The sequence below is a fragment of the Raphanus sativus genome, chromosome 4 (assembly GCF_000801105.2).
Source record: "Raphanus sativus cultivar WK10039 chromosome 4, ASM80110v3, whole genome shotgun sequence".
Classification (NCBI taxonomy): Eukaryota; Viridiplantae; Streptophyta; class Magnoliopsida; order Brassicales; family Brassicaceae; genus Raphanus; species Raphanus sativus.
Window position 1 is genome coordinate 41,152,943 of NC_079514.1, and position 27,074 is coordinate 41,180,016.

The 27,074-nt window shown below is 33.6% G+C and overlaps 4 protein-coding genes and 1 long non-coding RNA gene across 6 annotated transcripts; 2 read left to right on the forward strand and 3 right to left on the reverse strand.

Annotated features, from left to right (window-relative positions):
- LOC108848964 (transcription factor bHLH51) lies at window positions 1-1,781 on the forward strand. The gene is made up of 2 exons (XM_018622435.2): window positions 1-474; window positions 1,197-1,781. The coding sequence occupies exons 1-2, from the start codon at window positions 193-195 to the stop codon at window positions 1,680-1,682; spliced, it is 768 nt and encodes a 255-aa protein (XP_018477937.1). The 5' UTR covers window positions 1-192; the 3' UTR covers window positions 1,683-1,781.
- A 100-nt stretch (window positions 1,782-1,881) lies between these two features.
- On the reverse strand, window positions 1,882-2,379 carry LOC108848965 (uncharacterized). Its single transcript, XR_001949111.2, has 2 exons — window positions 2,182-2,379; window positions 1,882-2,095 (listed from the first exon to the last, which is right to left on the reverse strand). It is a non-coding gene; the product is annotated as an uncharacterized LOC108848965 (long non-coding RNA).
- Window positions 2,380-3,786: 1,407 nt separating this feature from the next.
- On the reverse strand, window positions 3,787-5,435 carry LOC108849020 (alcohol acyltransferase 9). Its single transcript, XM_018622511.2, has one exon. It carries the CDS (start codon window positions 5,282-5,284, stop codon window positions 3,890-3,892), a length of 1,395 nt encoding a protein of 464 aa, XP_018478013.1. The 5' UTR covers window positions 5,285-5,435; the 3' UTR covers window positions 3,787-3,889.
- Window positions 5,436-18,977: 13,542 nt separating this feature from the next.
- Window positions 18,978-23,153, forward strand: LOC108851873 (GDSL esterase/lipase At2g40250). Its single transcript, XM_018625351.2, is given in 4 exon segments — window positions 18,978-19,255; window positions 19,258-19,700; window positions 22,450-22,723; window positions 22,816-23,153. Coding segments are annotated over 4 exon segments (1,077 nt in total). The 5' UTR covers window positions 18,978-19,083; the 3' UTR covers window positions 23,004-23,153.
- A 984-nt stretch (window positions 23,154-24,137) lies between these two features.
- On the reverse strand, window positions 24,138-26,213 carry LOC108853605 (two-component response regulator ORR24). 2 transcript variants are annotated; one of them, XM_018627014.2, is made up of 5 exons: window positions 25,649-26,213; window positions 25,457-25,533; window positions 25,330-25,366; window positions 25,116-25,218; window positions 24,138-25,031 (listed from the first exon to the last, which is right to left on the reverse strand). In XM_018627014.2, the coding sequence occupies exons 1-5, from the start codon at window positions 25,971-25,973 to the stop codon at window positions 24,341-24,343; spliced, it is 1,233 nt and encodes a 410-aa protein (XP_018482516.1). In that variant the 5' UTR covers window positions 25,974-26,213; the 3' UTR covers window positions 24,138-24,340. The 2 variants fall into 2 exon arrangements, with proteins under 2 accessions (XP_018482516.1, XP_018482517.1); XM_018627015.2 differs by having other exon boundaries at window positions 24,138-25,028; window positions 25,649-26,211.
- Window positions 26,214-27,074: the final 861 nt, after the last annotated feature.

Here is a 27,074-nt window from a genome sequence, read left to right on the forward strand (position 1 = left end):
CAAGCTCTCTCTATCCCACTCAGTTCCACACTTCCATCTTCCAAAAAAACAAAACAGAACATAACCTCTATCAGTTCTTTTTTTTTTTGATCAAAAGCCTCTATCAGTTCTGATCTTTTGATTTTGCACTATTACTTACCTTTAAAAAAATAAGAAAATAGAATAAACAATTCTTTATTGGTTTCTCGGGGGATGGAGAACTCGTACGAGTCAGCAGTCAAGTGGTCTGATTCCAACAGTCCATATAATATGCTCTCATGTTCACTATTACAATCTGATTCTGATCTTAGCCGCTTTAATCTCGGCTTCTCTTCTTCTGCCTCCTCCGGCAACTTCCAGGCGGATGAGTTTGTCGGTGGGATAGAGAAAGGTGAGTTAGTTTCAAGAAGCCACCGTCTGGCGGAGAAGAGACGCCGTGATCGGATTAATTCTCACCTCTCTGCTCTCCGGAAACTTGTCCCTAATTCCGACAAGGTATGTTGGTCTCTACTCTAGTTCACAACTTTTTTTTTGTGCACCTAGTTCACAACTTGTTTTTATTTTATTTGACTTGACTCGTCAAGCAAGATTGAAATGTTTCGGTTTAGTTTTAATTTTAGCAAACCGGTTTTGTTTAGCCTGATTCGGTTATGGCGTAGTTAGACGGACCTAGCTAGTCATATTACCAGCAAAATTGCAGTCACTTAATTTGTAACGTGATAATAACTGATATTCAAAAAAGATTTATTTATTTATTTACACATTAAATAAAACATATACTAAAATTGTATCATAAATATATTATTTTGTGATTATCATATTTTAATAAAATTAAACTAATAATAATTCAATAAATTTAATTATTATTATTTTATAAGTTGCTATGTACAATCTAACAACAGAAAATTTATAGAAAACATATAAAAAAAACTGTGAAGCAATTTTTGTCCACAAACATTTATCTTTTCGAAACAAAGGTATCAGAAGATAAAGTCTCAAATTATCAGTAAAATTGAAACCATTTGGTTCAAGAATATTCAATCTGAGTAAACCGGTATTGAACCTGACTCGGTTTGGCACATGTGGTGGTTGTTAGTTGTTACAAGAGTCACAAGACAGCTCTTTCTAAAGTTTTGATCAAAACAGTCCTTCATTTAACTGTTGTCTCAATGTTTCGGTTTAGTAATGAAATTTTTTTGACATTGACCTCTATACAGTTGGACAAAGCAGCACTCTTAGCGACAGTGATAGAACAAGTGAAAGAACTCAAACAAACAGCAACACAATCTCCAACCTTCCAAGATCTTCCAACAGAAGCGGATGAAGTAATTGTTCAGCCGGAAACCATCTCCAATGACTTTGAACCAGACACCATCATCTTCAAAGCTTCCTTTTGCTGCGAAGATCAACCCGAGGCAATCTCGGAGATCATTAGGGTTCTCACAAAGTTTCAACTCGAGACATTACAAGCTGAGATAATCTGCGTTGGTGGAAGAATGAGAATCAACTTCGTCTTAAAAGATAGCAACTGCAAAGAGACAACGACAAGCATGGCTGCATCTGCAAAATCTTTGAAGCAAGCTCTCTGCGCTGCTTTAAACCGTATCGCATCTTCTTCTTCTTCCTCGTCTACTTCTTCGGTTTGTAGGATTAGAAGTAAAAGACAGAGATGGTTCCTCTCTTCTCACTACTCACAACAATGACGTTTTTACTAATACCATCTTAATACACAGATCGCGTTATTTGTTTCACAAGTGTTACGTGTAGGTTACGTTTTCTTCCTAAACAAAACAAGGTTTGTATATTTATATTCTAAGATTATATAACCAATCTGTGGGATTCAATAAAGATCTATAATATTAGCATTTGCAAGAAGACAAACATTATTTGGTGACAATCTGATTAGAAAGATAAAAAGATTTAACGTTAATTGAGGATCCATACAATCCGACAGAAACGAAGACAAGAAAACTTAGAGCTTAAACAAGATCCAAACAAAAGTACTTAGCGAAATGAAATAACTGGAAAGCGAAGTCTTCAAGAGAGGAGTCTACTTAGATCGCTGTCTCATCTTTCGTCTCTTCCTCTTCAACCTCCTCATACGCTTCTTCTTCCACTGTATAGAAAAAACAAAAAAAAGAAGAACTTAGCCAAATGATAAAGAAAGAGAAGCGAACAAGATTTGAATGATGATCAGTATACCTTGGCTCTCATTGCGGAGGAACTCTTTTTTTCTCAAAACCTTACTCTGGCTATTTCCCGGTGACGGTAGCAAGAAGAGAGAGCAGAAAGCGTAACTCGGAATATATATACTCCATGAAAACCCTAGGGTTGAGGCAGACATGGGCATTTATGTTAAGCCCATGTAGTGTTTTTTCTCTTGGGTTTGTGTTATGTTTATACCATAGTTTGGGCCTATGCACTAAACTTTTTCCAGCTATAAAGAAGTTAGCAAGAAAAGAATACTGAAGTTTTTTAACATTAATTTATTATTACAAATTATTGTCTAAATAGTTCTACTATTCTATAAAGGATAACTCTACTGTTACCTTAATAATTAGCAGAACTATTAAGATAACATGCATCCAGTTATCACATCATATAAAACCTTCTAAAAATGACGTAAAAGATTACAAAATATCAATATGCATATAGATTGGATAATATATATTATTTCTATTTCGTATGGTGGAACCTAAATTAAAGAAAAAAAACTCATTTATTGGTAGAAAGACGTGGTTAGTTGGTAGTTCCATGCTGGCTATAAAACAAAATGTAATTAAAAAGTCAACAATTAAGATATTCGTAATTTGTAGAGAGTTCATTCCCTTTGGTCGAGCTGACTTTTTAGATACAGATCTCTAATAATTGAAATACCCAGCCACAACCATTTATATAAACGAGTCGATTCATGTCCCAAGTGATAAGTTAGTTATCGTTGACAAAATATAAATATTTTGTATGGTTGCATCTACCATCAAAAGTATTTGATTAATCATGGTATCTCACTATCTGAGTGCCAAAGTTCGCTCTAGAAGGATTACTAAATGTTTTAGACCATTGCGATTTTGTATTTTTGAGAATCTTAAATAGTGAGAAATTGTCAAAACTCAAAACATATTATACTAAAAACAAGACATGTGATGAATTTGGATATGATCAATATTTCAGGAAGGGATTAAGTTGCTGAAATATGTGGTGATGTATCAAATATGGTTAGTTTAATGAATTCTATAGCAAAATAAAAGGTTTGCAAGATTATACGAATGTTTTTTTTACAAGACTAATTTCTAATATTTTACTAATTCATCCAAAAAGGCAAAAACTCTTATGACTATTACTTACTTAGTCAACTAAGATGAAAGATACAATTATACAAACACAACTTACATTATACTAAAAATTTGGTGATACATTCAGATAAGCTTAAAGCAGGAGAAGAAGCTTTTAGACATAATAATAGCCAATCATGCTTATTGTTCTGCCGACACATACTATTGAATCAATCGCGATTCACGCGGGGGGAAGGCGAGCAGAGCAACAACAACCAAGTCTATCATGGATCCCATATAGAACTTTAATCCATTCTGATGTACGATTGCAAAAGTGGGGATCATGCAACAATTTAACAGCGTGGTTAGGTTTGAATTTGATTCTTCAAACGATGTTATGGGCCTGGGTTCTGGGTATAGTTATCATCAATTCATCATGGGAAACAAATCTATAACGATGATTTATATTTGGATGAATAAACAAAATGGAAGTTTGGCGTAGGAAGTAACCAAATATAGAACAAAAACCACGAAGGATTGATAAAGTCAAAACTATATTATACGTCAATGGAGGGAGACTTCCTCATTTTATTTTCAAAAAATTAAATAGTGAAAATTGGAATTTATATATTCTCTAATTAAGCGTTAGGTCTCGTCACAAGATTCTCGTACGAGTCAACGGCGCTAGACGGAACGGCGACCATTACTTTAACCGCGTCACTTCGTTCAGGAACCGGAAGCAACAAACAGTACCGGTCGCAGCAAACCGATCCCACGTGAACCGGTTTACCAAAACCGAAATCAAGCTTTTCTAAACCGAGGCGTGACCACTGCGAAATTATCAAGACTCCCACCGAGTCAGGACACTTCGCCTTGCTCACGGCCTCCACCACCGATCTGACGTAACCATCTCCGACTCTCTCCTTCGCCTGTTTCACCAGCTTCGCCGCGTGGCGTAATCCTTTCTCCGTCAGATCTTTCACGGTGGTTTGCGCGCACCCGACGACGAAGGCGTTACCGTAGAACCCGGCGGGTAAAACCGGTCTGACTCGGTCTCGGATGTTGATGCTGAACAAAAGCTTGACGGTTTGGTTAGACGGCAAGCTCAGCGATCTCGCCCAGCTCCGCCACACGTGCGCAGAGAGCACCTCGAACGATGTGTGTTTGGTGCTGGACTCGCCGAGTCGACTCGCGAGTTTCTTGAGCTCTGTGAGTCTCTGTTTCTCGAAGACAACGGAAGTCGGAACGAGTCGCTCGGCGTTGAACCGGTTGACGAACCCGCAAAGGTCGGGAACTCGGTTGAACTCGGGATGGCTGAACGAGCCGCGAACCGGAGACGGGTTAAGCAAGCGGCGGTCCCAGAGGTGTCTCCGTTTCAACTCGGTCTGACTCAGCGAGTCTCTGGATAACTCGGCGAACAAGGTGAGAAACTCGGCGCTTCCGATCCCGTCGGAGAGGCAGTGGTTGACACCGACGGCTAAAGCGGCGCCGCCGTCTCTGAGCCAAGTGAGCTGGAGGACGAGAGGTGGCGCACCGGCGAGGACGTCGACGACGCTGAGGGAGAGAAGCTTTCTCCAGCTAGTCACGTGCCGGGGAGCTTTCTGAAAGTCAAGGCACGTGAGGTGATCAGTCACGGCTTCGAGAAACAGAGCACCTTGGCCACGGCAGTTAACCTCGAGACTTCCGCCGCTGTTGGGTCTCTCACGGACACGGCCGGAGAAAGGGAAGTAAGGAACTAGAGCGCGAGAGAGAGCTGATTTGAGACGATCCGAGAGAGAAACCGGGTCGGAAACGGGTGAGTAGACGAGGAGGTACTCGATTGTGAAACGTAGGAAGAGCTGGGAATCTAAGGCGGAGAGAGACAGAACACAGGAAGGTGTTTGGTCGGAAGGAGTAATGACTGTGGCTTCTTTGACATGAACCAGTGATCCCATTATACTTTCTTTCTTCCTTCTTTTTGCTCTGAAATAAAGAAGGTGGGTCTCTGCGATGTGTATTATATATAATACCGCTGATATGTTATGTATGTGCATATATATTCACGTAGAAGAGAGACAAGTAGGGTTTTTGTAATTTGGCTGAGGTTTTTTCAGACATGGAATGTCCTGTGTGTTGTATCATGCATGTGTACTCTTGTGTGTACAGTGTACGTGTTATCTTAATTGTTCTGACTGATTTCAAATCTAGAGGCAACGCTTTTGATCAGTTGGTGTGAAAGTTTTACAAGTTATCATTCGACGTGTAGATTTTAAGTTCAGAGCATAGTGGTGGATAATCATCCTCAGTATGTTTTATACCTTTTTATTTAATAATAACAAAATATAGAGAGAGAGATATATAAGAAACTACTTTTTATGGATATAGGGAAAGATTTTAACGAATATTTGGTTAATTTGGGATTTTGGTTGATCCGGAGATATCTCGTGATGGATACAACTTTTTGGTGGTTGATCAAGCATATATTTACCGTTCATACGAATACGTGCATCGACTATTTGAATTTGATCATCCACACGACAATCCACTATGGAGATAGACAATTAACATAACCACATATCTAGAGTAACTATTTTTGACCAAATATCTAGAGCAACTTTTCACGTACAATAACATATATGCAAAATGGTGATACACAAAATAGTTTGTAAAGTAAGAATTAAAGACAATAATGTCTAAACAAAGAGGAAGAAATTAAAACTACCAATTGGCAAAGGTCAACTATAGTCTATACACGTATTTCAATAATTTAGTTAAAAGTGGCAAAGGTTTTTTTTTTTGATTCAAAATTTAAAATAATATAATTAAAATGGCAAAGGTTAAGACAAGCTTCTATGGTCTTTTTAAGTATTAGTAGCACGTAGTAGTAAATGATTTATTTTGCAATTTTTTAAATTACGAAGTCTCTGAGTTGACGTGCTAGTTGCCACGGTGTGAAATAAAAGACTGATGTTAACAAAATGTGCAAGTAATCATCAACTTAATTATGTTTTACATAGATATAAAAATTAAAGATATATCACTATCGTCATTATATTATTCCATTAGATTTAATTAGGTCAGCATACAGAATTACTAATATCATGGGTTCGAACTGTGTATTGAAATGGGTAAGCATTTTCCGATGAAAAGAACACACCATAACGGGTGGTCTAGTAACTCCAATGATCCGTGTAGCCAATCCAAACACAAAACAGGCGCCAAAGGTAACCCTAACCGCAAGAGAAATAAAGTACGGGACTTATTCGGCTAAATTCGACTTAATGGGCAAAACACAATTCAGAGTTGTTAAGGTTTCAAAATGAAAAAAAAATGTTTATAATCAGCCTGTATAGCCGGCCGATTAAAGGTTACCTTTCTTGTTCATAGTTATTTGGATGTATTTAAAGGGAGATAATCGTGATGATATTGTAGTTTGATTGTGGTAGCGGTTTACAGTATGATGTGCATTGTTGTTTGGGCATTGGCTCGCGCATGTGTCTTAAACAGTGAAAGATTTGGTGCCAAGATTCTTATCGAATAACTTTATTGGACAAAAAAGTACTCATGGAACATTAAATAAAGTATAACCTTCCATAGTTATGTAAAATATAAGTAGAGATAAACATCACTACTGATTTCCTCTTTTGCTGATTATAGTGATCTTATAATTAATGTTTATTATCATAACTAATATGTTATTTAATTATACACATAAATATTTTGAATTTTTGGATTTCTTACATCCCAATAGTATTAATTTCGAAACTAAAATAGTCAAATATTAATAGATTCACTATATTCGATAATAGTTAGTTTTAACTTTTAACTTGTGTTTATAATATTGATTTCTAAAGTAAAACGAGTTTCCCATCTAGCTACTAGCTAGGACTATTGTGAAAAGTATCAAAAATAGAGAAAAAAACTCAATGCCTCTCGCTCTCTACCATGAGCCATATATACCGAAAGATCACTAAAGACTTTAATTTCTGAAATTGTTACCATTCGAGTTAATATAAATATATGCACTTTTATGTTAAATCATAGGTATTAATAATTCAAAAGCAATGCCCCTTGTCCAACGGTAAAAACGGACTCCTTTTTGGACACCACACGTATATAGATTTATGCTTTAGATTTTATTTACATATTCGGAAAAAGGATCTATTACATATCCAGAAAAAGTCTATTTGAGGACTGCACGTTCTTTTGGAAATTAGTTTGAGCCTTTCAAACAGGAGGACCCAGGTTAAATAAAAAAAAAAGCAATGCCACTTTTTCTTGAATCACTGTCGTGGTCTTGTCAATTCTAGAATGGACCCATAAATATTTAACGTGGTCATCCGCATAGTATATTTTTTTTTTCCCGTCAAGTATTTTATTAATAGGGTCGAGCCCAAAAAAAACAAACTGAAATACAACAACCCACATCAACACACAAACACCAAAAGCCTACAGTCCAAATACAGGGATCAGAGAAAACAAAAAGAGAGTGGGCCAGACCCAAACGAAAAGCTTTTGACCACCCAAAACGTCGACTCCACCGACACTCTTCAGGCCCACGTGTTTAGATCTCAACACACGAGACACGCGTCACTCAATCTCTTCATCTTCTCGAACTCCGGCAACCACAAGGACGGTACACCAGATTTTCCCCTGAAACTATCAACATCCCTTGACACACCGGAACAAACTGGAGTCCATGACCTCCACAACTTCTTCACCGCAATCGCCTTTAACTCGGGTGTTTACTTTATCGGAGAGCATCAATCGCTAGTGCGAGATTCATCCGTCACCGTTCGAGCACACACACACCAGAGCAAAGACCTTCGGAGAGAAACCACACTATCATCCACCGGAGAGCTTCCCTCTTCCTGCTACGAGACTTTACCCACCGAGACTCAATCAACACCACGAGAAAATAAAAAAGTAAACCCTAAAACATCATTAAGGGAACAAAAGCCGAAGACGCAAGGCGAGGAGATCCTTCACGTCTCGGAGACAAAGCCGGCGGCGATGAGGCTGTAGAAACCTCCACCTCCCCGGAAGCTTGATCGGCGACGGCAGAGCTATCAGAGCCTCCACCTCCCAGAAAAACAACTGAACCCAAAAACTATCTATCTCAGCGAAACGCCGTTCTACATTCTCACCGCGAATCCAGAGAAAGAGGAGCTGCCGCCGTTGAAAGCTCTCCTCAAGCGGAGCTTTTGTCGGAGCAAAACCCTAACCCAGATCCTCGAGTATATCGGAGAGTGCGACAGATCGAAACAGACAGTACACAAGCTAACCTGGACTGACAAAGAACGGAGCCACCGGCGCCGGAACGCGCCAAGACGCGCCACCGGACGTCGGGGCTTCCTCCACAAGTGTTTTCCTCTTTCTTTCTCTCTCTTCCCTTACTCTTGTTTGTTTCGATCCGCATAGTATATATGATCTACTTTTCTTTTAAGTCATGTTTTTCTTCTTCTTTTCGATACGATATAAAGCTTCTTTTATTCAATGATATAGTAGAGTGAACTCTTTTTCCTTTTGCGAGAGAAAGTAAAATGAACTTCCGCCCTACAAAATTATAAATACTACTTCTTGTTCTTAATAAACCAAAATGTGATGAGTAGGGTTGAAGATTTAAGGATCGATAAAATCTTAGTATGCCGGATTTCAAATAAAAAGAAGGTAACCAGATATCGAATGGTGATGTGTAAATGTATATATGTAATTTACAATACAGTGTCCAAAGACTATTTGCAAGAGATTATGTCTTATCATCAAAATAAATAATTAAGATGGTGGGATATATTTCACCTTCCCATTGAATAAAACATTTAAGAAGATGATTCGGTAATCCAAATAAATGGGTTTAAGTTGTTTTGATTCTGTTTATGAAAAGAAATAATGAAGATTTGGAAGATTTTGTGCGAAGTAAAAAAAGTTGCGAAGATGGCTTTATGGTATGCACATGTTACGGTAGTCATGTCTTTTCTTTTTTTAGGGACACTGATCAAGGAATCTAGAGCTAGTCATCTACAAACTTTGGTCGTTTACATTTTCGAGTAGATGCATGCTGAAAAGTGAAAGGGCACTTTCCATATAATATACGTCTTGGTCGTGTCGGTGACACAAGGACACGTTAATGAACAAGAAGCAGTGTCGCTGAATGATGAAAAATGAAAGTAAAAAAAAAAAGAAGGTAAAAGTTATGTTATGCCACTGTCGTGTCGCTCGTATTTTCAGAGTTGCTACTTTTTTGAATAAGTTGTCGGTCTTCGTCCAGTTCGTGATGTCTACTTCCACAAGTTTATATATATACCGTCGCTTGATCCTTATTGCAGAATCAAGGACACAAAAAGGTTATATGAAGTAGAGGTCGAGGAATGCTGGCCATTGATGATACTGGTAACGTAGAACTTTTGATGTCTAAATTCTTTTTTTTTTCTAAATTCTGATGTCTAAATACTGATGTCTAAATTCTTCATTTCCCATGTATAGCCCAACTTATATCTTATATGTAGATATCTGATGCAGAGAGATATTTAGATATATTCTCAATATCTTAATTATCTAGTTTATTATTTGTTTTGATATTTATTTTAATTAGTTATAATTATCTTAAGGATTTTAATAGTTATTAGGTTATTTGGTTTTCATATAAATTGGCATCTTATGCCTAGAGTTGTATTCAGATTATTGATATTGATATTTTATAAAGAGAGGTTTGAAACCCTTTTATTTTCTTGTTACGGCTAGAACTCGATAGTTCTCAATGAATCAAGAATACTTTGATCCTAGGTATTCTCAGACTAAATAGGATTCATTGTGTTATCGTAGCTTGCACTGCATCAGTTTGGTATCAGAGCAAAGAGCAAAGTGTTTTGGTTTCTTAATCAAAACTCGATTCTGGAATCATGGAGAATTTATTTCTCGAAAGTGAAGAGATCGGTTACATAGATATTATTGGTGATCCAGTTTATGATATCTACGAGCAAGATAACATGAACTTCATCAACTATCAATTACCAAAGGACGTGATTATGAATCAAAGTCAAACCGTGATATCAAGAGAAGACGTCCACGGTGGCAGCCACTTCAACCCTATTAAAGAAGGCTTGTTCGTGAAAAGAATGGAGATAGTGGAGGTTTTGTCATCTTATACTAAAAGGCACGTGAAGGCAAATTTTCAGTTCTTTTGTTTTTCTACGAAAGATATGAAGATTAAAGTTGTAGTGCAAAAGAATTATATTCTTTTATTTGAAGGATATGATCGACAGAAAATTAGAGGAAGAGACAATTATGTTTGTTATCGACAAGATTTTGGGATTGAAGACCACGGTTAAGATTCGAGGACGAATCTTCTCCAACCCGGGAAAAATGATGCAGAGAGATATTTAGATATATTCTCAATATCTTAATTATCTAGTTTATTATTTGTTTTGATATTTATTTTAATTAGTTATAATTATCTTAAGGATTTTAATAGTTATTAGGTTATTTGGTTTTCATATAAATTGGCATCTTATGCCTAGAGTTGTATTCAGATTATTGATATTGATATTTTATAAAGAGAGGTTTAAAACCCTTTTATTTCCTTGTTACGGCTAGAACTCAATAGTTCTCAACGAATCAAGAAGACTTTAATCCTAGGTATTCTCAGACTAAATAGGATTCATTGTGTTATTGTAGCTTGCGCTGCATCAATATCTAACATTGCATTTCTTATAAACAGTGCCGGTCCTGAGATATTCATGGTCCAATACGAAATACAAAACTGAGGCCCTTATAAAATATATAAAAAATCTGTCAATAAAAAACTCAAGTCTATAATAAGAAAATTACGATATCTTCAAAACTAATAAAAATTATCAGTTCTTAAATATAGATATTCTTGTATTCTTTCCTATAAAATTATCCATCCGATTTTCGTAATCAAGACTCTTGATCATATCATTTTCAATCGACAATATAGCTAAACTATTCAATTTTTTTGAAATAGTTGACCATAAATAAGACTTAATCAACTTCAGCTTCGAAAAGTTTCTTTCGGCTGAAACCAGAATTGTAAACATTACTAGAAGCGTGAAAGAATGTTTGCTAAGAAAAAAATTTAATTTAGAAGATAACTATTCTTTTTTTTTTGAGTAACCAGAAAAAAACTATTCTAAATCAGTTATTTTCCTTTTTTTGAGTAACCAGAAAGAATGTTGTCATCATAAGATAGCTTGCGCTGCATCAATATCTAACATTGCATTTCTTATAAACAGTGCCGGTCCTGAGATATTCATGGTCCAATACGAAATACAAAACTGAGGCCCTTATAAAATATATAAAAAATCTGTCAATAAAAAACTCAAGTCTATAATAAGAAAATTACGATATCTTCAAAACTAATAAAAATTATCAGTTCTTAAATATAGATATTCTTGTATTCTTTCCTATAAAATTATCCATCCGATTTTCGTAATCAAGACTCTTGATCATATCATTTTCAATCGACAATATAGCTAAACTATTCAATTTTTTGAAATAGTTGACCATAAATAAGACTTAATCAACTTCAGCTTCGAAAAGTTTCTTTCGGCTGAAACAACTGAAACCAGAATTGTAAACATTACTAGAAGCGTGAAAGAATGTTTGCTAAGAAAAAAATTTAATTTAGAAGATAACTATTCTTTTTTTTTTGAGTAACCAGAAAAAAACTATTCTAAATCAGTTATTTTCCTTTTTTGTTGTCATCATAATATTTTCCTATTTTTTATTATCTTTCAATTTACTCATGTTTAATAACATAAAAGATGTCCACGGCCCACCACCTTCCTTACTTATAGACAATATACAGCAGTACACATAACAAATTTCTATATTTATAAGTAATACAAATGAAAAAACTAGGCCCTAAAATTTTATCAAAATAATAGGCCACATACGGTTGCATCTAATGTTTGTGGTCAAAGCCGGGCCTGCTTATAAATCTTCGATTTATCCAAGGACAGTTACAATGAGTCCCTGGAAGCCAAAATCACGTACAGTATCTCACTTATTTCCTCACAATATCATGTAGAGCATGATTATCGAGAAGTTTCTTCTCAAGAGTTTATAATTATTTTAATATTATTTCATATGTTTTATATTAAAATACTAAAACGATACTTATTTTGCAAAAAAAAAACACTTAATAAGAAATGAATGGAGTAATAATTTTATGTAATTTAATTAAAAGTTAAATTTTAAATCACAAAAGTAATCGTAAACCAACAAAAAAGCTGCATATGTAAAAAGACTATCCTCCCATCTTTTGCTAAGGTTTTCTTCAAGGAACCATATGATTCTCTGACACCACTCTTTCAATATTTTCATTTTTTAATAAGTAGAAACTGTCTCTAATGGGGTTGCCTTTACTTCACCATAATTTTAGACGTGAACCACATTCCACATACCCATATCACCCTCGTTTTGGTAAGCTCATTATACGTCGAGCTCTACTGTTACAAACCTCTTTTGGCATTGAGTGCATTTATGGAGACAGTAACGAAAAATCAAATTAATTACATCTTTTTTTTTTTGAAACCTAATTAATTACATCTTTACAGCAGCCAGATTATCTATAAAAAATAGTAATTTATATTATAAAAACATTCATAGATCATAGAGAGCATATCGGCTCTCTCCGATGAACAGAAGAAAATACAAAAACCTATTTTGAATTTAGTTGATAAATGATCCAATTAATACGAGTCATACGAAAATAAAGACAAAACCTTTGTCAAGTTATTCTTGTACATTTTCAATTGATCAGTACGTGATTTCCAAAAAGGCGTAGGGCAGCCAAGGAGTAAAACAAATCATATTTTGCGTCGCATACGTGTATTTATATGTTTTCATTATTTTCGTTATTCGTCACGACGCATAATAATAACTACTAGATTTTGATCCGCGCTTTGGAAGCGCGGAATATTTTACGATAAAAAAATTCACTAATAACTTAACAAATATTTTGGTTATTTTTAAAGAGTGTGTATTTAAAATATTTTTGCATTTAAATCAGTGTTTTTAAATTCAACCCGATTGTAATTATACCTGTTAATCCGGAGATCTGACAATTCAATTTTGGTTTTAAAAATATTCATATTAAAAAAAATCACTAAACCTCGAGACTAACCGATTGAACTGATGGATGACCGATATGTAATCTAATTGGATTTAAATTGTAATAGTTTCATAATTTGTAATCTTATAATCCAAATTTTAAAGTTCATTATTTTGCAATTTATGAAATTATGATGTTTCTACAAAATTCTAAAGAGAAAATGATAGATATAAAATAACTAAGATTAATTATTGTATTGTCTGGAAACATTGATAGTAGTATAAAAAATATATTGTTTGAAAACATTGATAGTAGTACAAAGAAATAAGTATATTGTTTGGAAACATGGATAGTAGTATAAAGAAAGTAACATTAGTGATTTAACGTAGGTTTAACTATAAAGTATAAATGTGTATTTAATTTAAAAACTTACAAAATAAATGTTAGGTCCAACAGAATGTTTCTGTTTTAATAAGATAGATTTTCTTATATGAAAAATAATTAAATAAATTGGGTGTACCGAAAGAAACATCCACATGCACATATTATCCATCCAACAAGAATTTGGCAGGCCCAGCTCTTGAGCACTGGGCAAGTAGCTACCATTCTTTCTCATAAAAATAGACCGTTAGTTTCGAATTCCGACATTGGCTTCTACAACTTGTTGGTATCAATTTAATTTTGATATATAAGATTGATAGTACATTATTCTCTTATATGAATAAAAGTGTCATGTATTTAGAATATTGTTTGCATTGTTAATCATATTAAGTTCTTTGTCAGTACAGGTAAACAGTTAACAAAAAAAAAACTAGGGAATTATTAACTTAATCAAACATAAATATATGATGGCTTCGCACATGAATCCGATCAAAATACCTTTCGATTTTGTTAACATTTACGGTTATTATAATCATTTAAGCTATTAGCTATATACAACTACACATAACATTGTTTATGGTCGAATGATATTCATCTTACACAAAAATAAATTATTTTCCTGTCCTTTCAGGTTTCAACTCAAATTCAATAGACTAGGAGTAGAATAACCCATACCCAACGTATATTACTCTCCTTTTGTTAATTAAGAAGTGAGATTCTTAAGACCTTCGATTTAAATCTAGCATAGCATATCGGACCAAGTAGACAAGTAGACTATGCGCTATCATAGTACCATATCAAATAGCAGTTAGCTAGTTAATATTATTTTTAAAACACATTCGCCGGTCAGTGCCTTGTGGGATTTTGTAGCCAAATATACAAAACAAATAATAAATATTAGAAAGTATTTTCAATAAAAATAATAGAAATAGCATATCTAATCTAAGGCAAAATCTGAAATAATTTTATATTCAGATGAACCGGTTTATAACTAGGTTACTACAGTAGTACAATGTTTCAAAAGAAATACTAGGTATACTACATAAATTCGTAAAAATATAGAGCCCGAGCGACAAACGAATTGGTAGATGTCGCTTGTATATGAACATAGTGACCTTTTCTTGTTGTCTAGATATAACTTCAGTTCAAAGAAATTTGTATAGATGATATGTAAATCTATACCACTAAACTCGATCTACATACATGCATTATTAGTAACATTACATAATTTTTGCTGACAAACATATTTTGTCAGTGTACCCGGAGATACTGTAGCTAGGAAAAAATGTTAGCCGGTAATGAATGATCGTATTCAACATGAAAATAACAACTCACCTTTGTTATACATCATATGTGAAGCCAAACTAAGGCTCCTTCGAAAATGACACGAAAGGATACATATGTTTACAGAACCCTCACATATAGACACATATAAATGTATATATGCATATACAAATCGATTTTAATATATAAATATATTTACGCTGAGGTAAAAAAACAAGGAAGATAAGAAGATTCGAGTGTTAAATGTAAAAGCCGGCCACCGGCCTCTTAATGATTTCGCGATCATAATTAATGCAAGTTGAATCCAGAAAAGAGAGAATTTGTCTTTATGTTTCCCAAAGATTTCATTGGGTCAAAGATTGGTCGGCAGTGACAATTTCACTGGCACGGAGACAAGATTCTAACTCTTTAATTTCTAATTACATTATTTCCTTAGCGTTTTACTATGGGGAATACACAAACTAATTTCTTTTTCTAATAAAATACACGAATTATTTTATATTGTTAATAAAATATACGAATTGTTTTGAATTTTCATTTAATACACAAACTAATTTTTATTGTCTGTTAAACACACAAACTTTTGAAATTTACAGATTTTACACATTATTTTAGACGCCGTTAATTATATTTAACGGAAATGATGACGGCGTCAATGTTTAATTAAACACGTTTTAAATTGTAAAAAGAATTTTTTTAAAAAAATACACGAAGTAATTTTATTTTTTAATAAAAAAACTTATAAACTATTTAAACATGAGAAGTTCAGATGTCGACCAGTTTATGAAGACGCTATGCAATATTAGTTGGAAGATGCCCACCATTTTAAATTTATAGCGAAAATATCCAAAAGAATATTTACTTTATAAATAATTCTTGGGTGATATGCTAGTAGATCACGGACAGAATTTATATATAGCAGTATCATGGCCACTAAACAAATCTAAATATGTTTAATTCGATCTTCTGCAATTTTATACAAGTAATTTTTAATATATGTAAATGAAAAGCAATATAGTTAACCCTTTTAAGCAAAAAAAATATAGTTTTTAGTCTATTCTTTAGTCTTTATTATTCAAAAACAAAGTCACACATGACATTATGTAACGACGTTTTCTAGGAATAAAATTAGCGTTCATTAAAAAATAAAAAGCACTAATTTTATGGAGATATATATAGTCAACATAAAATAAGTTCAGTAACACACCAATGGCCGCAAAAAGTAAAACACACGGGTTGTTGTGGGCAAATGTGGAGGTCATGTATTGCCCAAATAAAAACATGTTTTTAAAGGTTAGATGATTAAGCATAAATTAGGTGAGAATTGGTTCTGGATATTGCAGATGATCGAGTTATACATATTATATGTAGTCTAAATTATTATTAGGATAAGCTTAGAGATTAGATTTGATTTGCATCTTTACCTCAACATTTTATGTGTTTTTCTTCTTCTTGATGTGATAAGCCTTGTTTTCTTCTTCTTTTGATCACAACCCCTCTTTTAGTGACCTCCTTTCTCAACTTCTTTAATTATCTTTTTCAACCATGCCAAAAGGATTCCTCGCTAACGATTGAATCCAAGTCTTTTCACACAAAGGAAGAAGAGATATTCTTTAAAAGTGATTCTTATTCCCAAAATCATATATTTGTTTTGTTGTTTTGGTTTTGTTTGGTAGTGTTTAATCAAATTTACACATAATAGTCTCCAGTATAATAAGTATATTTATATTGTTATATAAAGTAGCCGGTTAGTTTTCTTCATATAGGTGATGTTACTATATATATTACTTCCTTTAGCTATAAACTAAGTAACGTATGTTCATTTATCATAGTCAGAGACCAAAATTAGTTTTCGTGAACACGCAAGTATTTTTGCTGCGGAAAGTTAGTTTCTATTGGTTCTAAGTTAAACGTATAAATGGCTTATAACGAAGATATTAAAATAGGTTTCCAAATCAACTTAGGATTCGATGACTACTTTCTTAAAAATAATACTAAATACAAAATGGAGCCACGTTAAACTTTTGAAACATCAATTAAAGTGTTCTTTTATTGTTTTTTCAATCAACTATGGTGCTCAAAAGATTTGTAGTATCAATTTTTAGGTATATCTTAATCCTTAGTTACCTAATTTCCTCTAATGCATTCTTATGAAAAGATATAAACAGGTTAGGTATATCGATTATTCATTCTTTATCACTCACTGTCATTAACTCTTTCCCAGCTTTGGATTATATTCATGACTTAAGAAAGATAACGCCTTCGAAACATGAACGCGAGTTTATTGATGGGCCGTATTTCTTAAATTAGGCCTATAATACTACCAGAATAGCCCACTGTATCCTAAACCCATTCTCTGAATAAACCTTCGGTATTGAAATCAATAGCAGTGAGAGCAACTCAAGTTCTGAGGTTTAGGTTTTGTGTTGGATCCATGAGCTCTATTTTTGTGTAGGGTTAGATCATGAAACCAAGTTGAAGAACATGTGCATGTGAAGATGTAGCATCTCTGCATTTGTTGCATCTGCTCATTTGTCATGTCTGCTTTGTGGTGTTGCTGGTTTCAGTTTGGAGCTATTTCACAGAAAATATGACATGGATTAGTCTCTCAAGGGTTTTATTTGTCGTACAAGTTCAGTAGATTGTTGCAACACATCTAGGTTCTTTTCTGTTGGTATTGAGAGTGACATGAACTAGAACTAATTGTCATGTGAGATCTGGATCTAACCTAACAAAGTAAACACTGAAAAAATGAAATCAGACAAAGGGACAATGAGGTGAGTGAGACCAACAATTCACCATTGCCATTTAATTGGGTGTGAGTCCCTAATTAACAAGGAAAACACGTCTTTATTGTCTTCTTAAAATTCTGTTTCACGAGATATTAGGGTTGCTGAATGATATGCTAGTAATTTAATGCACCCCCACGTATATAGCTTTGTGTTCACAAGGTGGATGGATACATGATCATACGGATTATTAATGATATTTCAACTGATACGATCGTATAATCATTAATCATATGACGCGTGAAGTCACAAAGATCGTCTCGATCAACGAGACAGGGAAATTATGAGGTGTGACCACACGTATCACGTACATCGCCCTGTTTTTTTTTTTTTTGATAAAAGGCTTGCTATTAAATACTACTAGAAAGGTTACAAGAGAATGGCTCAGCCATATAGTTCAGAATAAGAAGTTAAAGCACATTCTAAGCAAAGTATCACCTTGACTTAAAATCATACATCGCCATGTTATTCCCACTAATGTTGGAATACTGTAATCATCATGGCTAGTTCAAAGGAGTTTGGGTTTCTAAACCTGCAAAATCGACATAATTAACTAGTAGTAGTACTAATATCTTACCGACATTCACATTCCAAAGTTATAGGGAATCTAGTTTGCGATTCGCCACAAATGAATAAAATATTAGTTAGATGGTTAGTGGGAGCATTAAAGGCTAGCTATCATCGTCAGCTACACAGCAGCTCTCTCTTTGCACGCCATTTATGAGTCATCTTCGGTCCTTTTCTAATCTTTGTAGACTTCGAATGGAAATAATCTATTTCTGAATTCTGATATGCTCTGCTTATTATTAATTTATTATACACACAAACTTAAAGTGGCGATGTACCAGTAGTAATGGCATTCAATTGTCTTTACTCTTTACTATATGGCGATCTATAAACCGCTTTTTTGCCGCACATGCGTTTATGATATATGAATATATAGCATATGCTATTTAATTGATAAATTACGTATAACTTGAAATTCAACTAGCATAATATTCCCAACAACAAAGTGAACATATAATAATTAAAAAAAGAGTGCACATATGCAGATAAAACGTTGATTATTACAGTTTTCTTAAGCTTTTTGTTTCAATTATTTATTTCTTTCCACTCTTGAAAACAACGTTGATCAATATATTTGAAAGTGTATCAGATCTTCCAGTACATTAGAATATTCATTGCTAGAGAAAAATATTATTCAACTTCGTACCGTTTTTAATTTGGACCCATGTGGTAAATTTATATATATATTTGCAGTTCTAACAAATTGGACAATGTGGTTCTCTTTTTCATCACATATTCCACCCACACTAACCAAACCATGAACCGTAACCATCACAAACCAATCCTACTTACATTCTTCACTCTTCTTCTCCAACTTCCAAACCTTATCAATGCATCACCATCCCCACCCATAACGGCTCTTTACGCCTTCGGCGACTCTACGGTGGATTCCGGCAACAACAACTACATCCCCACTCTTTTTCAAAGCAACCTCCACCCTACGGCAGATCTTTCCCGGATAAACTCTCCACCGGAAGATTCTCAGATGGAAAACTCGCCACCGACTTTATAGCCTCTTCTCTAGGTCTCAAACCCACTTTACCAGCTTACCTCAACCCCTCGGTCAAACCGGCTGACCTTTTGACCGGTGTTAGCTTTGCTTCGGCTGGAGGTGGTCTAGATGATCGGACTGCAATGATGTCGTTGACTTTGACCATGGACAATCAATGGAGTTACTTTGAGGAGGCTGTACGTAAGATGAAGAGTGTGGTTGGAGATTCGGAGACTAATCGGGTGATTAAGAATGCTTTGTTTGTGATTAGTGCTGGGACTAATGATATGATCTATAATGTTTATGATCATGTTCTTGGGAGCTTTATTTCCGTTTCGGACTATCAAGATTATCTACTCAGCAAAGTCGAAGCGTTTATCCAGGTTTAGCTACGTTCAACTTTTAAAATTTTAATTCATTTTTAGATTGTAGACTATTTCTCATAGGAAAATAACCACATAAACTAATCTATAGAATTGTGTATATATTAAAAAAATAAGAAATGTCCTACTCGCAAGGATCCCACCCATTAAATTACTTGATAGACTTAAGACCAACACGGCTCCACGCATTCTTCTAATCCAACAATCATATATAATTTATTATTCTTATTTTTGAACAAGTATTTAAAAACGTTCCAATATATATTATGTTTTAAGCAAAAAAAGAGTACATATATAATATGTTTCATTATGTATTGTTAAATAGTGTTGTCCATTTCCATATTTCCCCCTTTTGTTTAAACGTTTATTTTTAAAAGTTCAAGAGAACCAATGATAAAATTTTAATTTTAATAAACCACCTGCTTCATATAATTGATTACTGAAGAGTATACTTCGAAGTTGAAATGTTAAAAGCTTTTCAATCATACGTCGTGAATGTCTTCTACACTTAAAAACTCTTAAATGTGCCTTAGCTCAAATTTCACATTCATGTTATTTGTTCGTCAAATAATACATATTTCATAGGCCTAGTTTTGTTTGTTAATTAGGCCCCAAGTGTTTGCTAAGTGTGCGCTTTCGGTTTGGGCCATTTGTTTATTATCTTTGTACTTTGTCTGGGCTCTAACCGTTATGGGCTTTATCCTTTTGATAAATTTTAGTTGACAAAAAGGTTTTATTTGTTACTCGGGCCCATATACTATATCTGCTATCTATATTATTAAAACTGAAGTACAAAATTGGAGTGTTTGGAGACTTGAATAGAAGGATTAAAAAAATTTAGAGTGTTTGGAAACTTGAATAGTAGTTTTAATGAAATTTGTATGGATATATGAATAGTAGTATCTATTAATTGTGTTTCCATATTTAACTTAGTTTAACAATTTAATTAATTATATTACCTTAATAGAAATTTACATCATTTATTATATTACCATAATAATAATACTGCATATTTTTATTTATTAGTTAATCAATATTAACTTTGTGCCAATTATAAAATAAAAAAAAATAATTAGAATTTACATATGATTAAACATTTGGTTTAGTTTATTTTACTAAAATGTTTTTTTTAGTTTCAATCGGTGGAGAATTACGTACCCAAAAACATAGTTCAAAGATATGTTTTTGTGAATAAAATAATAACTTAAATCAAAATGATTAAAATGTTTTACACTTATTGCCACTATATTTTTCACTCCATATAATTATTTTATTTGATAAAAAAACTATTTCTATTTCACTTAATTTAACCAAACACAGAAATAATTTTTTATTAATTTATAAAATCAGTTAGACATGAACATTATTTGTCTATTTAGGTACATATTGTTCCTTTCGGTATCTTTTTTTTTAAACTAAGTCTCGCTCGAATATTATAAACTTATGTGTGGATTTTGAGTTAGGTCATTCTGGATCTGGATGAATTCGGTTCTAATGTATAGGAACCTTAAAATATCTAAATAACCAATCTATCTAAAATAGGTTCGGATATTTGTAACAAAAATAGCTATATAACCTGATTCGGTCCAGGTCTTTAGAAAATAACCAATGTATCTAAAACGAGTTCGGATATTTGTAATAAAAATAGCCATATAACCTGATTTGGTCCAAGTCTTTTGAAAATAACCAATGTATCTAAAACAAGTTCGAATATTTGTAACAAAAATAGCCATATAACCTGATTCGGTCCACATCTTTTTAATATCATTATTTATATTATGATACATCTAAAATATATAACACTAATTATGAAAAATAAATATCGATGTATAAAAAAACTCTTACTATTTCACTTAATTTAGCCAAACACATAGAAAGATTTATAAAATCAGTTAGACATGAATATTATCTATCCATTTAGGTACATGTTGTCCATTCTGAATCTGGATGAATTCGGTTCTAATGTATAGGAACCTAAAAATATTTAAATAACCAATGTATCTAAAACGGGTTCGGATATTTGTAACAAAAATAGTCATATAACCTGATTCGGTCCAGGTCTTTTGAATATCTTTAGTTATATCATGATACATCTAAAATATATATCACTAATTATAAAAAGTAAATATCAATGTATAAAAATATGTTTCAGGGGCCAATTTAACAAAATATTAGTTGGTTCAGTTGAAATAATTATATTTTAAAAAATTATATGAACTAAAAAAAATCAATATAAAAGTACTGTACATTTGGGTTCAAAGTCATTTCTTTTAACAACAAACTACACAAACATGTTGATTTGTATACAAATTTAAATTACAATATAAATATTTAATTAATATAAAAATATGTCACATTGTTTAAACAAAATATCAATGTAAAAGTATTGTACAGTTACGTTCTAAAATCATTAATTTTAACAACAAGCCAAATAAATATGTTGATTGGAAAGAGAATAAAACAAAATTAGAGAAACACATAGTTTACCAGAGACATTATATGTGTCGAATTTATTATAAAGAAAGTTTTACTAAGATAAATACATTTAATAAATACAAACAAATAATATATTTCATAAACGTGAAAAATAATATCCGCGCTTTCGAAGCGCGGATCAAAATCTAGTTAATCATTAAACTCTTATCTCAGATCATAGAGAAGAGACTGAGATACAAGCATAGATATCCAAAAACGGCTACAACATACAAATATCTAACGTGTATTTTAAAATCATACAAATGCTTAACAGAGACTACACGACGCGGGAGCACGAAGGATTGCAGTAGCTGGACTACCACCAATTGGATGCCTTCCCGTGCAAGTAACACTTGGTACCGTCACTATCCCTCGCATTCTCCATCATCGGATATGCACGGAAAATCAAAACGCTGATTCTCAGCTCTACAATCAAAAGCTACGGAAGCTAAACTACCGTCTCAGTCAGAGGCTTCCAGGCTCGAAAATTCTTTACCTTGACATCTACACTCCATTAATAGACATGATCAGACATCCTCCCAGATATGGTAACTAGAACTAGTCTACGTTTTATAATACACGAAATTTGTTAATTAGCGTTAGTTTTATATTTGGTGATTGGTATATATATGAAATGCAGGATTGGAAGAAACATTGAAAGGGTGTTGCGGGACGGGGCTGCTTGAGGCAGGACCTCTATGCAAGCCATTGTCTCGGACTTGTGAGGATGTTTCAAAGTACATGTTCTTTGATTCTGTGCATCCATCACAAAAGGCGTATTCTGTCATAGCATCTTACGCCTTACAAAAGTTGTTCCCTCTCCTCTAATCTATTTATTTTTATCATTTGTGGATTTAAATTTTAATGTTGTAACTAAATATGGGCAGCATCAAACATTGTCTCCACATCATTCTTATTCAGCTAAGTGTCAAATTGATGTAACCTTTATTTTGGTAAAATATTATGGTTACGCCACAATGAAATATCGTATGAAACCACTGTAAACTCTAAAATCAATGAAATAGAATTCTGAAAGAACTATTATTATAATATTCTACAAATATTAACACCAAAGGCAAAAATATTTTTAACGTTACAGATATGTTTGACTTAAAAGTATATTATGTAATATATATTATGTAATATATATTGGTCAAATTATTAAGGCTTAGGAAGAATATTATACAACAAAGACACATGTAGGTATACACAAAACAACAAAAATCTTCCATAGTATTGATTCCCTGAAAAATATGTAAATCTCACATATAGAATACGATATGGCCTTTGTTCAAAAAAAAAAAAAGAATACGATATGGCCAAATTTTATTCAAGGCCCGAGATGATAAGAAAACGATTATATGCGAATTACAAATAATTTGTTGCCTATCGAGAAGATCAAGACATATCTCTCTGTCAAGTACATCTGTCTTCTTGTCTTTCTCTCCAAAATTTTCTTAAAGAAAGTCTTATGAGAAAAGAAACAAAGTTTGTAAACGCCGGTTTAATTCTAATATTAAAAGAGTGCATGGTATTGTCAGAAATTATTACAAGACTGATGCCAAATTAGAAATGGAGACTGATGCCAAATTAGAAATGGACTTTAACTTTAATGTGATTACTTTGGCTGTAACATTGAAAAATTTGGCTCATACTCTAATGGAAATAGAGATGGACGATTGTATGTATAATATTGGCCTAGGATACTTGTTTAAATTAACGTTGATGTATATATTTCTCGACAAGATCTCCTTGTTAGGGAACATAATATTGGCTTAGGATACTTGTTGTGTGAGAATGAGTGAAAACGCGAGCTACACTGCACATACATTTGCAACAACAAGACACAACCAAGGCAACGTGCAATGTCTTGTAACTCTGAAAACCCAATAACTTGCTAATCTATTTCTTACATACTATTCAGAATAAAACAAGTTTCTTCTCACAATTTGATCACAAACATTTATATTTAAACAAGCATTCAACATCTCGAGAAAATATGTGGGAACAATGACCAAAATAACGTTAAAAATGTCTCTATTATTACCTTAGTTATGGGTCTTGTCACAAGTATGCAACGAATGATAAACAAAGAAACGTCTTCCATCAACAAGTACCTCAAGATCTCACTTAGAATATACGTATATAATTGTTGCTGTATATATTCATAAAGTGAGATCAAGGGGACTTGCCAAGACCGAAATCTTTCTCTTTTTATGATCATTTTGATCTTCTTTCCTAATGGCTCGACCATGTTGCGATAAAGTCGATGAAGATAATGAAAGAGACAACCGCTTGCTATCTTCATGCTCTTTTTCTCCCTCTTCTAACAAGCATTCTCCAAGGTTATTGTGAGTAGGAGGTACCTTAAGGGACAAACTTAGATCCAAATCTTGGTTCGACTTATTGTAGTCATCAGATAATAACAATCTTTTCCTCTTCAAATCATTCTCCGTTTCTTCTCCCACTCGAGGATTGTCACGTTGATGAGAATTTAATGTCATAGCAATATGATTTTGTGGTCTTGATGGCATTGAAGAGTTAGGCTTGGAGGAGAAGCTCTGTCCCCATGATTTGTTAAACGTTTTCATACCATCAAGAAAACTTCTATGACTTCTTGGAACAGCTTCACCTATACCATTGTTGGCATTAACCGCGTCATGAGAATTGGTTCCAAACGAAATAGTTTTATTCTTATCATCAAGAATACTATTGCTAACTCCATGAAATCTCTCGCCAATCTGTGAGCTAAACAATGTTTGTCTTGTTCTTGTATTGTCTCGTGTAGTTAAGCCTCTCCAAGGACTACGATAGACCTGTCGTCTATGGTCGATCCACGAACCACCACTATATCTACTGATAATAACATTCCAAGTTATATAAAAATAAAATTTAACATATATATAGGTAAGAATTATAAGCTAATTTTATTGTAAATACCCTAAACTAGTAGAAGGCCCTTGATCAAAACTCTGTAGCATCGGAAGTTGGCTAAGGTTGTAAGGGTAACCAGCTCCGTGTTCAAACGAAAATCCTTGATCTCCTGAAGTAATAATAAGAAAAGAGATCAACATATTTCCAATTTCTTCAAATTTAAGATTTACTATCAAATTCCAAAGAAAACCTTACTCATTACATAAAAGAAGTAAATTACCTTGATTTAGGTCATCGGTTTTCTTGCTTCTGTACATCTGCGTAAAAATAAAGGTGGAAATATGCAGTTTTAGATGGAAATCTAGATGATGTATATAGATACAAAATATATGTGTATCTTTGCAAACCTGAAGATGGCTCTTGACATGGGCAATACTTAACCCCTTGACGTTCATCAATTGAAGAACAAGCTTCGGTGTTGCTCCTAACAAAATCATTAAAAGAAAACCCGAATAAATATCAACAAGAAACCCCTAGAAATTGTATCCTCATATACAATGATCTTGAATATTTATTCATATATATAAATGAAACTCAACTATCTGGTCCACCCAATCTCTCCACAGCTTGAAGAAAGCAGAGATGGAGCTCAGGTGTCCATCGCAGCCTTGGAGTCTTCGAGCGGTTGTATGGCCTCACAGATCCACCACTTTTCTTGATCTGATCATTATTATGATGATGATGGTGACTCCCACTTTCTTCCACATAGCTATTGTTAGATGGGCTCTGATCTGCTGATCTCTCTTCTTCGTCTTCCTCTTCTTCCTCTTCTTCGTCTTTGTCGTCTTCTTTCGTGGTGGTTGCTTTGAAGTTGTTAGATGGACAAGTTTTGGAGTTTTCAGAACTTTGGCTGCTTGGTGTCATCTTGGTCTCTAGCTCTTTGGCTGCTTTTGTGTTGCTTGTTTTGGGGTTTGAACCTTTTTGGTCTATCTTGGGGGTTCTCTGGACAAAGTTCAATCAAGGTCACACACTAACACATATATGTGTTAGGAATTAACGTGAAGACTTTTGAAGGTCTATGTGTATGACTTTTTGGATGCTCTTGTATCCATCATTCCACTTTTTCCCTCTGGCGTCTCTCTCTCCAACTCTACATATGTATGGAAATATATGTATATGATGACAACGGATATTCTAAATTCTATTTTAACATATAGTTTTTCTTCACAATAATGGTTTTCTATAGTTTTATATACATCTAAGGGAAAGATAGATCTAGTTTTACACCTAATGACAAAAGGGGTCCTTTTACTACTATTAAACATTAACAGTGCCACTTCAGTCATAAAATAATATTCTAAAATCAAAATTTAGAGATAATAATTGTTAACTCAGTTCCTTCAATTTTGAAGCTCGTGACAAGGAAGTGAAAAGAAACTCTGAGGAGTAGATATGATTTGTCTAACATTGTTTTCATCTCCGTGGTAAACATTAAAATGTTTTTCCTAAAATAGAGATCAACCTGTTGGTAATACCATATAGCGACTCAAATCTAGGTTCACAATGACGTGCTGTGAGGGTTTACAAATTTTTGTTTCAAAACCAATTGCCAATGAATTGAGTTAACATATGCTTTCATTTGATTTTTAATATTCTTGTTTCGTTCGAACTAGTTTTTGCAATAGGAAGAAGGAAACATTGATGAGGCATACACATTAATTAGATAAATGAAACTTCTTCCATATACATCGTTACAACTCATAAATTAAATTGACTAAAAGCAAAGAAATAAATAAAAGGGGATGGTTAGGGGGATGGGCTCGTGACTTCAAAGCCAAAGCTGTGAAGCAGAAAAAAGAAACCCAAAAGCATAAGTTCTTTGTGTGTTTGAGAGAGATAGGAAAGAAAGAGCAGAGAGAGAGAGAGGAATCAGACAGAAGTTAAAAGGTGCTCGGCTGGGCTGTCTTCACTGAGAGACACGAGAAGAAAATATTGCTACTTGTTTCTGTCACCAACGACAATCAC

Coding starts and splice junctions, on each gene's coding strand:
- LOC108848964 (XM_018622435.2), top strand. CDS start 193: ATGGAGAACTCGTACGAGTCAGCAGTCAAGTGGTCTGATTCCAACAGT. Junction 475..1,196: donor TTGTCCCTAATTCCGACAAG/GTATGTTGGTCT, acceptor ACCTCTATACAG/TTGGACAAAGCAGCACTCTT.
- LOC108853605 (XM_018627014.2), bottom strand. CDS start 25,973: ATGACACCAAGCAGCCAAAGTTCTGAAAACTCCAAAACTTGTCCATCT. Junction 25,534..25,648: donor GAGATTGGGTGGACCAGATA/GTTGAGTTTCAT, acceptor TGATTTTGTTAG/GAGCAACACCGAAGCTTGTT. Junction 25,219..25,329: donor AACCGATGACCTAAATCAAG/GTAATTTACTTC, acceptor TTATTACTTCAG/GAGATCAAGGATTTTCGTTT.
- LOC108849020 (XM_018622511.2), bottom strand. CDS start 5,284: ATGCACATACATAACATATCAGCGGTATTATATATAATACACATCGCA.